The sequence below is a fragment of the Gymnodraco acuticeps genome, unplaced genomic scaffold (assembly GCF_902827175.1).
Source record: "Gymnodraco acuticeps unplaced genomic scaffold, fGymAcu1.1, whole genome shotgun sequence".
Lineage (NCBI taxonomy): Eukaryota > Metazoa > Chordata > Actinopteri > Perciformes > Bathydraconidae > Gymnodraco > Gymnodraco acuticeps.
Window position 1 is genome coordinate 1,155,818 of NW_022990440.1, and position 14,152 is coordinate 1,169,969.

A 14,152-nucleotide genomic window follows, 5' to 3' on the forward strand; every position below is an offset into this window, starting at 1 on the left:
AAGGCGGCCTGGCTGGAGTGAGGCAGGATTCCTCCTGTTGAGAAGGGAAGGAAGAAGGCTAGAAATAAAAGAAAGAAAGAAAGAGGGACACCCCAACAGGAAAGCTTTAGAATGAATAGAAGGAGTACAAGAGTGAACAGAAGAGCTTAACGCCTAAGAAAACTGGGACAGTGAGAGAGGGTGTATGTGAGGAAGCAGCACAAAGTGTTGGTGAAAGTGTTGTTTTGAGAGGGTGGATGGAGTGGTGGGGGGTATTAGAGGCACGGACCGTTATGCTGAAGCAGGCAGGGAGGGGTATAGAAGGGGAAGGGGCCTTAACCGCCCTGCTTGAGATGTAAATTTGTCCCCGTTGCGAGCCAGGCCCGAGGCGAGGGTCCCCTCTTATTATTTCTGTACATGGAATAGCCATGGAAACCCCACTGAGAGCCATTGAAATGTCTGATTCCTGCAGTCTGGGGATAAACCCCTCTTTGGCGGCTGGGATGCATGATGTGTGTGTGTGCATTTCTGCCTCAGCTTGTGTGTGGGTATGCTTGTTTGTGCATCTGGGTTAGACATTCTTTCACAGGGCACTGTAACAGAACTCTAAAGACATTTTACTTTTTACGTCACATCTTGGCAAACATTTCTGAGGCTTCTTTCTCGCTGTTGGAAACTGGCAACATTGCTTGCAGAATAAACTGGTGTTGTTTTCCCCTCTCACTCTGCAAAACAGCTGGTCTTCCACTTTTCGATTATGCTGTATAATATAGGCAGCTTTTTATTGTGGATCAAATAGTTTAAGTGTGGTTAGAATTTCATTTCTAGGGCATAACATGTTTTCTCAGGCTGCATATCAGTTTGATAAACTTACTGTAAGTCACATAAAAATGGACAGTCACTAAAACAGTGACCCTTAATAAAGTGTTTGTAGGCTGGCTTACTAATGTGCATATTGTATAAACAAACACTTAATTTAGAAAATATGAAGGACTCAGAGGAACAGAAAGGTCAAACAGTTTCTAAAAAACTAAAAAATCTGGATTATAAAATGTTTTAATGCATGTTTTACTAACGCTTTTTAAAGCATTTTCAAGCAGTTATTAACAACATTTGAGTTACCAGGTTGTTAAAAATACCTGCAGAATTAAAAGAGAAATTATGAAAAAAAACGCTTTTTCAAAATCCTTCAAAAATATCTTAGAAATCGTTAAACTGTTGAAAATGTCAAAGGTTATTCAACAATTATAAGCTAATTGTTATTAAGCATAACAAATAGCTTTATAAACCATCCAATTCTTTATAAACCATCCAGTTGTTACCTGATGTGACTTCCAAATTATAATCTTTTGGCAAATTTCTGTGTATTTTTGAAAATACACATGCATGTCCTCATGAATGCTTCTAGCAAAGTCATTGTGAGAATTCAGCTCCCCCTTTCAGTTGAGCAGCAACTGAGTCTTTTTAGCTCAAACCACCTGCATGTTCCTGTGAGGTGTGGAGAAGGAGGGGAGCTAGGGCTTTATCTCTTCATCAGACAACATCCTACAAGTACCTGGACTATACCATCATGTGAACAAGGGGGAGACGAAGAGAAAATAGCTGAGATCGGGATAACTCCGGGAAAAAGCAAAGGGAAAGACCGCTGGTAGATTTTGAATGACAAGGAGTTTGAATAGTTGCAGGTCAAAGGTCAAGCGAGGCTTTTAGAGGCGGGAGGTGGAGGGGGTGGTGGAGAAGGGGTGAAAGCAAGACGGGAGAATGCGCATTGTGATGGAAAAGTTTTTGGGGACAAAGGAGGCAACGGGCTCAGTTTGGCGTTGCGTTGAGCAGACAGGCCCTCCTTTGTCTCTCAACTCTTGGTCAGGAGGCCTCGCAACTTTCATTCTTCCCTCATTTCTTTCCCTCCCTCCCCCCCACTTTGAACGAATTGGTGCCCCTCACCCTCCCGTCTCCTTTTGGAGTCGTGCTGAAAAGAAGTGAAAGGGAAAATAGAGAGTTTGTAGTGTTGCACAGTTGTTAATTAACATGCAGATTTTCTGATTCGATGAGTGTATGGACTCAGGATTATGAGTGGTCTAAAATGGTGAGAACACACACACACACACACACACTCATACACAAAAACAGAAACTCCTTCATGCTCACATGCACACAGTAACCCCCCTTGTTGTTTTTCCAGGCTTCACTGGGAACCTTTGCCAGATAGACATCGACGAGTGTGCCAGCACGCCTTGCAAAAATGGCGCCAAGTGCACAGACGGCCCAAACAAGTACACCTGCGAGTGCACTGAAGGTAAACAAGTGCTGATTAAAGCGGAACATAACATTTTAGTTTTTTAAGGCAAACTGCAAGGTTTGCAATTTCAGAAATAAAATAAACCTTTAAAAATAAAGATCGGTACAACAGTTAAAAAACAAATGTTTTAATTTATCCAGGTTACTCTGGGAGGCACTGTGAGACAGACATCAACGAGTGTTACTCGGACCCCTGCCACTACGGCACCTGCATCGACGGCCTGGCCTCTTTCAGCTGCCAATGCAAGCCGGGTTACACCGGGCGTCTGTGTGAGACCAACATCAACGAGTGTCTGAGCCAGCCGTGCAGGAACGGAGGCACCTGCCAGGACCGGGAGAACGCCTACATCTGTAGCTGCCTCAAGGGCACCACAGGTGACTGCCACACGCATACAAGAACACATGTAATCATTACTTTTTAATGACATTCGCGGATACTAAAATAAGTTTTTCAACAGGAATCAACTGTGAAATCAACATTGACGACTGCAAGAGCAATCCCTGTGACTATGGGACCTGCATCGACAAGATCAATGGCTACGAGTGTGCATGTGAACGCGGCTACACTGGTAAGCATTATTCTACACAGACAGCTGGTCATTATTGCGTATAACCTTTTGTGTGGGAATAACATTTTTAACCCACTTGATTTCAAAATACTAATTAATACTAATACCTACTGAATCATGACAGACCTTCAATATGCCAATAGGCTCTCTACTATGCAAAGTTACCTTAAGACAGGTAAACATGGCTGCTGTCTCAGGTGACCCGCAGATACATGAGTGTTTAAGGTGTAAGATTTAACGTAAGGACAGATGAGCGAGCCTTCCTGATGGGGAGGGTGACAGATGGCGAGCGAGTGCGCACGCTCCGCTGAGGCTCGACCAGTATCACTTTCCAGCTCCTCCCTGTCCCCAACCTGCTGCTGTTAGGACACAACAAGCTGCCCTACCTGTACAAAGAGAGGACACACACACACACACACACACACACACACACACACACACACACACACACACACACACACACTCTGGCACACACAGTCACCTGGGATTTGAGCGGGAGAAAAGATTCCCTGAAAGATTCCTGAAAGTTGAGCTTTTAAAAGCTTGGAAGCAGGTCCCTGCTCTAAAGCTAAATGGTCTGCCTTCATGCTATGCGTGGCACCAGGCTGAATGGTGCCAATGCTCCAAGTGGCCGACAAAGAGGGACTTAAAAACCCCTCATGTTTCTGGAAATTGATACATTGGCTGCTCTGAGATATAGATTTCATTGTGTTGCGGCTTTGTGTGATGCTATGTGACTTGCCTCTGTGTATTTCAAATAGTACCTCACATGAAGTGCAAAATTGTGTTCTTGACAGCTGTTGCAGAAATGATTGTACAATTTAAAAACCATCAGTATACTGTCTTTACAAAAGAGGTTTATTCTCTTTCTTGCCAACATTTTTATCAGAAGTGTTATATCTGTCGACTAAACATTTGATTAAAGCAAGGAGACAGTTAACCTAGCTTAGCATAATGACTTCCTAGTAGCACACATTAGGCGCTTTCACACCAAGTACTTTGCCGTACTTAGTTCCCAGTACTTAGTTCATCAGAACTCTTTAGTTCTGATGAACTAAAGAGCAGATCGCGTTCACACCGGAATAAGTTCCCTGGGGGAGGATTAGGCAAATGAAGCTGCTGACATCACTTCTTCTTCTTCTGCTTTGGGTTTACTGGCAGGCCGCAAACAACTTCACGGCGTATACTGCCGCCCAAAGTCCCCGGCCGGAAGTCCCCGAAGTTGGGGACTGGCTTCAGTAGATCTACCAGACCCAGCGCAGTGGGAGGGGCTAATAATGCTAATACCAATGCCAGCAAATACAATGGCGGCTTTTCTGAGTTTTACGCGGCGTAGTTTGCAATTCGCCCAGCCAATCAGAAATGGGAACCTTTTTCTCCCAGGAAAGTACCCGCTCTCTAGCAGGGACTAAAAAGGGGGTGAAAAGGTTCTGATGAACTAAGTTCTAGTTCCGGGTTTTTTTGGTGTGAACGCAACATTTCAAGAACTATCGGAACTATACTGGGAAAAGTACTCCGGTGTGAAAGCTCCTATAGCCCCCCTGTAAAAACCTTATAGTTTTTCATTTTTGGTGTGGAATAAACAAATAAGATGCAATGTGTTGATTAGTGAACTCTAGGTGCTGATGGTTGTTTGCTTTCTTTTGACAAAGCGAGACTAACTGTTTCCCTTTGTTTTTTAGTCTTAATGCTAAGTTAGGCTATTCAGCTCTAGCCACATATTTAGCACACTGAATTGAAAGTTTGATAAATCTTCCCAGTTCCCTTTTGCCTCTTGGCAGGCTGGTGATAATAAGTATGTTTTCTACTTGTTGTACAAATGATGCTACATGATAGTAAAGCATCCTGTCCTTTTTCTCAGGTACCATGTGTAACATCAACATCGACGAGTGTGCCATAAACCCCTGCCACAATGGCGCCACCTGTATCGACGGCATCAACAGCTTCACCTGCGTGTGTCCAGAAGGTTACCATGACACCACCTGCTTCTCCCAGGTCAACGAGTGCCTCAGCAACCCCTGCATTCATGGCCACTGCGATGACAAGATCAACGGGTGAGACTTTCTACAAACTGCTCAATGACATTTCCAAAGAACCTTTTAATCATACTTTATTGTTTTTCTCTACGACAGCTATAAATGCCTGTGTGATTCTGGCTGGAGCGGTAAAAACTGCGACATTAACAACAATGAGTGTGAATCCAACCCCTGCATGAATGGAGGCACCTGCAAGGACATGACCAGCGGATATGTCTGCAACTGTCGCATGGGCTTCACCGGTCAGTATTTGTGTGGATTATTATTTGTTGATGTTTTAGCCTGTATGTGTCTCTCCAAACTATTTGGCTGTTTTACCTCTTAACTGAAGTGTGTATAAAATACTGTTTGCTCTATCCGCAGGCCCAAACTGTCAGACCAACATCAATGAATGTGCCTCCAACCCCTGCCTCAACCAGGGGACGTGCATTGACGATGTCGCTGGGTACAAGTGCAACTGTGTCCTGCCCTACACGGGTATGAAAATATTATTGAAAATATTTGATACACCCATGTGTTGGCCTGGTGTTCAGGCATTTCCTTCCTTTTCCACAGCCCGCGTGCTTTAAGTTATTGGGCAAAGAGGAAAATGTGCGTGGGGTCAAATAACTGTCGAGGAAAGTTCAGCCTAAAGACTCCCTCAGGGCTGAATGGCACCGAACCTCTGACTCCTTCTGCTTCTGTGTTACACAAGCATCCCGATAAGAGAGCTGGAAAATATTTTCATGCCATCTCACTTATTTTGTGACAAAACAGATAATGATGGAAAGGCGAAGGTTACGTTTTCTCGTATTTGTCGAATCGTCTATTTCGGAAAAATCCACAGGACTTTAAATAATAAAGGGCACTTCGCTTGTGCCGGGGTGGGAACAGGGGTTCTTGACACATTTCCTGTTTGCCTGCTTCCTGTCTCACAGAACAGCAAATGGTTTCACAATGGCCGGAAACTGGACCCTGCTTCCTGTAGGAGCCGTGTGTTATGGAAACAGATAGGGAAATGTCTCCGCAGGCCTCTCACACTGACAGAACCTGGCTAAAATCTTCTGATAGCACTGATTGAAAGATGATTCTGTGTCCATTTGGGTTGGGTTATCTCCAAGTTTATGACTCATAGGTGATATCAGGCAGTAGAGTTAATGTTAAACACATAACAGACGTCATTTATTTGTATTAAAAAAAAATGTTATTTTGATTGTGTGTTATAGGAGAGAACTGTGAAACCTTGATGGCACCCTGCAGCTCTAAACCCTGCAAGCAAGGAGGAGTGTGTCAGGAGTCAGAGGACTATCAGAGCTTTTCCTGCATCTGTCCTGAAGGATGGCAAGGTAAACATTAATGTCCTAAAGGAACTAGTTAACAATTCCTCTATGAATTCCCAACAAAAGAAAGCCCATTTTACAACAGAACTCTAGTTTCGGGATGTTCTTTCTCCCAGTATGGTCTTGCTAAAAATGCCAGATTATTTAAGAATGTATATCAATAAAAAAAATTACATTTATTTATTACTTACACAATCTTACTGTTCAAATCATTCATCCCTATGCCTAGCTTCAGAAAGCAACTAACAACTAGGAACAAGTCAATAGAATAGAATAAATAAATACATGTGGCAATGTTTAACAAAAGAGAGATGTACTTTACAGTATCTTCCTTTTTCCACCCCTCAAAGGTCAAACATGTGAGGTGGACATCAAAGAGTGTGTGAAGAATCCCTGTCGCAATGGAGCGACCTGCCAGAACACTTTGGGCAGTTACCGCTGTGCCTGCAAACCGGGCTTCGCCGGACGCAACTGCGAAAGCAACGTGGATGACTGCAAGCCCAGTACGTTCTCAAGTTTCTCGTACATTACATACTCTGCTTCATCAAATACTCTACATTCATTTCAAACCAAGAGCTTAACAAATGGCTTAAAACACATTCGCTTAGCTTATCCTGATGCCCCCTCCTCCCACAGACCCCTGCAGTAACGGCGGCCTGTGTAAGGACGAGGTGAACGGCTTCCTGTGCACCTGCCAGCCCGGCTTCAGGGGCACAAAGTGCCAGGAGGACATCAACGAGTGCGAGAGCAACCCCTGCAAGAACGGAGCCAACTGCACCGACTGCGTCAACAGCTACACCTGCACCTGCCCGGCCGGATTCAGCGGGATCCACTGTGAAAATAACACGCCTGACTGCACTGAGAGGTACACAGTAGTAATATCACAGAGTATATGCAACTTTATATAGCACTTTAAAAGGCAAACAGGTTCAGCAACAACGTTCTTCACAAAGACACATTTTAAAACAAAACAATTATAAATAAGTGTGAAAATGTTATCAGATACAAAAAAGAAGAAACAGTTACACACTATTACATGTATTCAAACCATTTGTATTATAAGAGATAAGACAGTCAGGTGAACACTGAACTCTGTGTGTATCTACACAAATAGTTAATTAGGATCAACAGATTCACTTTAATTCACTTGTTCATGTAGAGCCCATTTTCTTGTCCACCACTGCCCCTTCTGGTGGAGGGTTGATGTGCACCAGCTGACTTCAGCACTGTTGCATCTGTCCTATGAACAGTGGGTTAGCTGGCCGGTACTCTAAATGAGCTTGTAACTGTAGAGTTGTTCAAATGCAAGGAATGGTTTTCTGTCTCAACTGTCATGGCAGCTCCCAGGAGGGAGTTTGAATTTGGAGTAAATAAAAAGTATTTCTTCTTAGGTAACTTTCTATGGTTAAATCAGAAGTGAATGAGTACACAACTTCAGTGGATGAGAGTTTATTTAGTCCTCTCTTCCTTGAAAGCTACTTTACATCTTATTGAGTTTGATTTCATACAACAATCTATTCTTTTTTCTTCTGCAGCTCCTGTTTCAATGGGGGTTCCTGTATGGACGGCATCAACACCTACACCTGTTTATGCCCGCCGGGCTTTACTGGGAGCTACTGCCAGCATGACATCAACGAGTGTGACTCCAAACCCTGCCTGAACGGCGGCACCTGCCAGGACAGCTACGGCACATACAAGTGCACCTGCCCTCACGGATACACAGGGCTCAACTGCCAGGTAGGCGGACAGGGAGGGGCTTTAAATTAGCCTGTTTGTCTTTGACTTTATTTAGCGGTATAAAGTATTGTTGTGAACTTCTTTAGTGGTGTGCAGGTAAACACTGAAACATTGCATAAATAATAAGAAATAAACAAAAAAAAATCCATCTGAACCAAGTTTAGCTCTGTGTTACTTATACTTTTATAATCATTTTGAACCACAAAACACCAAATCAAAGTTTTCATCAAATGTTTAAATAGTTATATTTAAATGACTGAGTTTACTGCATTAAACCTTCCAGAATTTGGTCCGCTGGTGCGACACGTCTCCCTGTAAGAACGACGGAACTTGCTGGCAGAGAGGAACCTCCTACAACTGCGAGTGTGAGACCGGCTGGGGGGGACTTTATTGTGACGTCCCAAGTGTCTCCTGTGAGGTGGCGGCCAAACAGAGAGGTAAGTTGTGCCGTACCTGGATTTGGATATCAAAATCACATCATATATTGTGAATTAGTGTGTTTGTGAAGATGAAATGCTCACCGTCTCGTCCTGTCTGCGTAGGAGTGGACGTTTCCCTTCTTTGCCGTAACTCGGGTCAGTGTCTGGACGCAGGAAACGTGCACTACTGCCACTGCCAGGTTGGATATACTGGCAGTTACTGTGAGGAGCAGGTGGACGAGTGCACCCCCAACCCCTGCCAGAACGGAGCCACCTGCACTGACTTCTTAGGCGGATACACCTGCAAGGTAGCAGCACTTAAAAGAATATGCATCCAGTTGTTGGTGTTATACCTTTAGTAACTTGTTAAGATAAACCTCATTTGGACATTATTCCAGTGAAAACCAGCTAAGCAAGTTCATATGTTTTAATTTAATGTTGCAAATTGAGTGTCATCTGTCACTCTACTTGGCTAAACTTAATCAATTTGCAAGTCTTGTCTTACTTTTTTATTTTGAAACTCAAACCTTTATATTTAAATGTGTTAAATGCCTGAATGTAGAGCATGCATCCTTCGAGCTTAAACAACCCCAGGCATTGCTAATGAAGAGGCCTGCTTATAAATAGCAGGAACATGTTTGGTTATGTTAATCTCCTCTGGATCTGCTGGCCTTGGCAGGATGGAGGCCAGAAAACAGCCAGGTAAACAAAAACAACATCTCTGTTTCATGTCACACATTGATTAAACTTTCCCCTCTCTTCTTCCTCCTCCGCCTTCTTTTTTCTTCCTCCTTCTCGGCTCCTTCTTCTTCTTCTCCTTCTTCTTCTCCTGCTCTCTCAGTGTCTGCCAGGATACGTGGGGACGAACTGCTCTGACGAGATCAATGAATGTTTCTCCCAGCCGTGCCAGAACGGGGGCACCTGCATTGACCTGATCAATACCTACAAATGCTCCTGTCCCCGGGGAACCCAAGGTCAGCAGACCCCACGCACACTCCTCCACACCACTCTGCCCCTCCATCCTCTCCTCCCTTGTCTCCACGCTTCATTAATTAGGGCTTAACAGCAGCCGGGGCATGTCTGCAAAACTCCTCCTCCTGTCTTGCCTCCATCCTTTCCTCCCCTTGTCAAATATGACATTGATTTTTCTCTCACTTGTGAGGGGAGGGTGTGTTGCCCAAATTGCCAGTGGAGTTGGGCATATCCAAAAAAGGATGACATATAAAGAGTTTTTAATTTAAGAAAAAATGTCAGAGGCCTTAACAAAAAGTTTAAGAAAATCAACCTTTTGTAGTTGTTGCAGTTGTTTTATGTTTCATGTGGAACCTATATGCTGCAGGTCTCCCTTGAAAAAGAGATCTATGATCTCAATGGGACCAATCTCGTTAAATAAAGGTTTGAAATGAAATGAACCTTAAATTATGCATTTTTTATATTTATGGTTTTATTATTCCCCCCTTTTTATTCAGATTTGTTTTATTTTATTAACCATATACACTTCTTCTTTTTTTTCAATATATAAACTTAATTTAAATTATTTACTTCATTCTTACAAAATAATTGTTTCTTACTGCGATGTTCTGCTTCTATTTTAACTTAAAGAGTGCTACCGTGTGGAAGCAGGACACCATAAGTATTCATTTGACTTGTTAATTCTTAAAGTAGTTAATTGTATTTCTGAGGTTTGTTCCTGCTTTTACCCTCAATGGTCATAATGCATTGCAGCAATGAGGCATTTCCCATTTTTGAGGGAATTATGAGGCAGTTTTTTCCAACACTACATTTGTCTTTTTGCCTGTGGCTTTAGATCAGGCAGTCATTATAAAAGGTTCTGAACGTTAATGCGTTTGTTTTCCGATTGTAAGCTGATGATGTTTTTCCCTCCTCCTCCCTCAGGTGTGCACTGTGAGATCAACATGGATGACTGCAACCCATTCACCGACCCGGTCACCAACGAGCCCAAGTGTTTCAACAAGGGCAAGTGTGTGGATCGAGTGGGGGGCTACCACTGCATCTGCTCTGCGGGGTATGTAGGGGAGCGCTGCGAGGGAGACGTCAACGAGTGTCTCTCTAACCCCTGTGACTATCGGGGGACGCACAGCTGCATCCAGCTCACCAACAGCTACCGCTGCGACTGCCGCACCGGATACACAGGTACACAGCCGGTCGGGGGGGAACGAGGTGGCCATTTTGTGTCAGTTTAGAGAATGAGGGAGAAACATGTGCTGTTGCTTGGGTGTTTTTTCAGATTCCCAGCCCATGAAAAACATTTGAATTCCTAGGGCCCTTTCTTATTCTAATGTTCTACAATAATCCGTTTTTGTTTTTACTTTTATTCGGTTCCTGTTATATGCCTTTTTGGCCTTATACAGATATGATTTTAAACTGAACAACAAAATGTAACTTGCACTGAAATAGAGATGAAACACTGTAAACTAATCAATTACTGTTGCATTTGCAGTTATTTTATGAATTGCTTAAAGTAAGAAATAACATTTTTTTCTCATAAGTTAGGATTTGACTGCTTTTATATGTGTCTTATGTGACCATAGATTATATATTTATTTCGATTTTGAACTGCTGGTTGGACTAAACAACCTCGGAAAACTGTACCATTTGAGGATATTTTTTGAGAGTGACATAATATATGGGTGTGACTCTTCAGGTGAGCGCTGTGAAACCGTGTTTGATGGATGTAAGGGGAAGCCGTGTCGCAATGGAGGGTCCTGCGCCGTAGCCAGCAACACACAATACGGTTTCATCTGCAAATGTCCTCCTGTGAGTACCTAAACACTTCTACACACTTTCAAGCAAACACACACAGACAGGCAGATCACTGTCACTTGTAACAATATTATGTTAAATCACGTTCAGAGAAATACAAAAAAACTGCTACATCCTTTATTCTAACATTATCCTTAAAATAAGAAAATTGAGGATTGAACCACTCTTTTTTTCCAAAAGGCCTACAGTAACTGCCATATTTTATATATTTGATAAAAAATATATACAGTATATATGTTTTATCAATAGAACAGCTTTATATTATTTGACTTGTGCATGTCACTATCCTCGGGAAGCAGTACCACCTTCTCTTACTGTAAACTTAGCCTCTAAGAAAAATTAATGGGGACCAAACTTTTGTCATCATGAGAATACATTTGTGTCCTCTGATAATCACACACAGGCACACACACACACACACACACACACACACACACACACACACACACACACACACACACACACACACACACACACACACACACACACACACACACACACACACACATAGTTGACACATAATAGATTTTATAATGATTATTTAAATAGAACAATATAATAATGAGATCTGAAGTATTTTCCAAGATCAGATTGTAATCCTCATTTGAATCTTTTTCCTCCTCTAACAGGGTTTTACCGGCTCCACGTGTGAATATGACGCCCAGGCCTGCGGCAGCCTTCACTGTCGTCATGGAGGCACCTGCATCTCCGGCCACAAGAACCCCAAGTGTCTGTGCACCCCATCCTTCACCGGGCCGGAGTGCCAGTATCCCACAGACAGCCCCTGTAACTCCAGCCCCTGTTACAACGGTGGCACATGTGAGTACACCACCGAGGCGCCTTTTTACAACTGCGTCTGCCCCAACAACTTCAACGGCCTCCGCTGCCACATCCTGGACTACAGCTTCCAGGGAGGGTTCGGACACGACATCCCGCTGCCGCCGCCCGAGGTGGAGGTCGGCTGCGACATCCTGCTGTGCGAGGAAGCTCAGCACAACGAGTACTGCGACGTGCTCTGTAACAACCACGCCTGTGGCTGGGACAACGGAGACTGCTCGCTCAACTTCGACGATCCGTGGAAGAACTGCTCGGCCTCTCTGCAGTGCTGGCGGTACTTCAACGATGGGAAGTGTGATTCGCAGTGTGACAACGCCGGGTGTCTGTACGACGGGTTTGACTGCCAGAATCTGGAAGGACAGTGCAAGTGAGTAGTGTTTGAAGTTGAAATGAAAACTGAAATATTAGTGGAATTGTATTTAACAGGCCGTAGTGTGCCACTGACAGATCAAAGCAGATCCAAAAACTAAACAATTATTGTATTTTCTATTTAGATGGAAAAGTTCGAATTTACACAGTTTGGCATTTGTGGATGGTTTCTTATTCAAATGCACTAAAGTTTTATTTTCCAGGCCAGGATTTAACTATTTAACTCCTTTAAGTCTATATTTGTGTTTCTGTGATGCGGCCATCTATTGCTATCTAAAACTTTAATAGTGCTTGGTATTATTATTCTTAAACGTGGTCATACTGAATATAATGAACTGCACCCCTAACTTAACCTCTTTTCTGCAGTCCTCTGTATGACCAGTACTGCAAAGACCACTACGCTGACGGCCACTGCGACCAGGGCTGCAACAATGCTGAGTGTGAGTGGGACGGCTTGGACTGCGCTAACAGCATGCCAGAGAAGCTCGCCGTGGGCCAGCTGGTCCTGGTGGTGCACATAGCCCCCGTGCAGCTCCTCAACAACTCCTTCGGCTTCCTGCGCGAGCTGAGCCGCGTCCTCCGCACCAACGTGGTCTTCAGAAAGGATGCCAAGGGCGAGACGATGGTGTACCCATACTACGGGAACGATCACGAGCTGAAAAAGTACACAGTTAAGCGCTCAGTGGATTCCTGGGCAGAGGTTCCTGGCAAGGTGCTGAACGTGATGAAGAGGAGCCTGAAAGACGTGGTGGGCGGGAGCAGGAGAGTGAGGAGGGAGCTGGATCACCTGCAGATCAAAGGGTGAGCAAAGATACCCCGAGATGTGTTACTCTTTAACTATACTCCACGTTTTTAAGAATTCGGGAGCTAATTCATAAAAAGAGGTTGCCGCTTTTGTGGCAGCTGAACCTGCACGAGAAAGACAAGTGCTCTTGTCTATATTGCCATGTATTTCAATTAGGTAAAATCTTGCGTGTGGCACAAGATTACACACTCTATTACAAATAAGCCTTATTGCATCGACTTTCCCATTCACAAACATTGGCGCTCAGTGCGTCACACAGTAAAAGGACAATGATTAGGCTTTGATTGTAACTGATTGCTTATCTTTCCTGTCATCAGTGATTGTAGCTGGATAAAGGCATCTTCATGCATTAAATTCATTTAATTTAGTATTTCAAATTCCCATGTCAGTGGTCAAAATAGGTTTAAATCATAGATTTAAATATGTAGATTTAACTTGACCTCTCTGTGTGCCTTCTCTTCTCTCTTCAGTTCTGTGGTTCACTTGGAGGTGGACAACCGTCAGTGTTTCCAGCAGTCCACCGAGTGTTTCCAGAGCACCGATGACGCTGCTGCCTTCCTCGGAGCTCTGGCCTCCAGCGGCAAACTGGACGTTCCCTACACCATCGAAGCAGTTTATAGTGAGTACATCCCATTTAGTTCTCCATGGTTCAAATAAAATGTGTTTCAGTAGAGAAGCATCATGTTGCACTGGGTAACTGTTCTTCCTCATGATTCTTTTCAAAGGGGACCTATCATGCAAAATGCACTTTTTGATGTCTTTTATACATAAATATGTGTCCCCGGTGAGTCAGGGAACTCACAAAGTGTCAGAAAACATAACCCTCTCTCTTTTCCACCGTACCCACATCTCTAAAAAAATAAATAAAGGGGGGTGCTTACAAGCAGATCCAGAATGTTCGCTCCTATAACGTCATTGGCGACATCCGGCCGACGTGACACGTCCCGACCTATCGTCTCCGGCACACGTGACACGTCCCGACCTATCGTCTCCGGCACAC

At 43.7% G+C, this 14,152-nt stretch overlaps 1 protein-coding gene across 2 annotated transcripts in view; it reads left to right on the top strand.

Annotated features, from left to right (window-relative positions):
• Positions 1 to 14,152, top strand: part of LOC117552049 (neurogenic locus notch homolog protein 1-like) — a 49,458-nt gene that overhangs the window by 26,430 nt on the left and 8,876 nt on the right. For both annotated transcript variants that reach the window (XM_034225244.1, XM_034225245.1), the window contains exons 10-27: positions 2,162 to 2,275; positions 2,419 to 2,652; positions 2,736 to 2,846; positions 4,708 to 4,900; positions 4,979 to 5,124; positions 5,246 to 5,359; positions 6,088 to 6,207; positions 6,552 to 6,704; positions 6,838 to 7,066; positions 7,737 to 7,938; positions 8,222 to 8,375; positions 8,481 to 8,665; positions 9,199 to 9,331; positions 10,254 to 10,511; positions 11,023 to 11,135; positions 11,771 to 12,345; positions 12,714 to 13,148; positions 13,623 to 13,771. In XM_034225244.1, the coding sequence (XP_034081135.1) occupies positions 2,162 to 2,275; positions 2,419 to 2,652; positions 2,736 to 2,846; positions 4,708 to 4,900; positions 4,979 to 5,124; positions 5,246 to 5,359; positions 6,088 to 6,207; positions 6,552 to 6,704; positions 6,838 to 7,066; positions 7,737 to 7,938; positions 8,222 to 8,375; positions 8,481 to 8,665; positions 9,199 to 9,331; positions 10,254 to 10,511; positions 11,023 to 11,135; positions 11,771 to 12,345; positions 12,714 to 13,148; positions 13,623 to 13,771 (3,618 nt within the window). The remainder of the gene's footprint in view (positions 1 to 2,161; positions 2,276 to 2,418; positions 2,653 to 2,735; positions 2,847 to 4,707; positions 4,901 to 4,978; positions 5,125 to 5,245; positions 5,360 to 6,087; positions 6,208 to 6,551; positions 6,705 to 6,837; positions 7,067 to 7,736; positions 7,939 to 8,221; positions 8,376 to 8,480; positions 8,666 to 9,198; positions 9,332 to 10,253; positions 10,512 to 11,022; positions 11,136 to 11,770; positions 12,346 to 12,713; positions 13,149 to 13,622; positions 13,772 to 14,152) is intronic.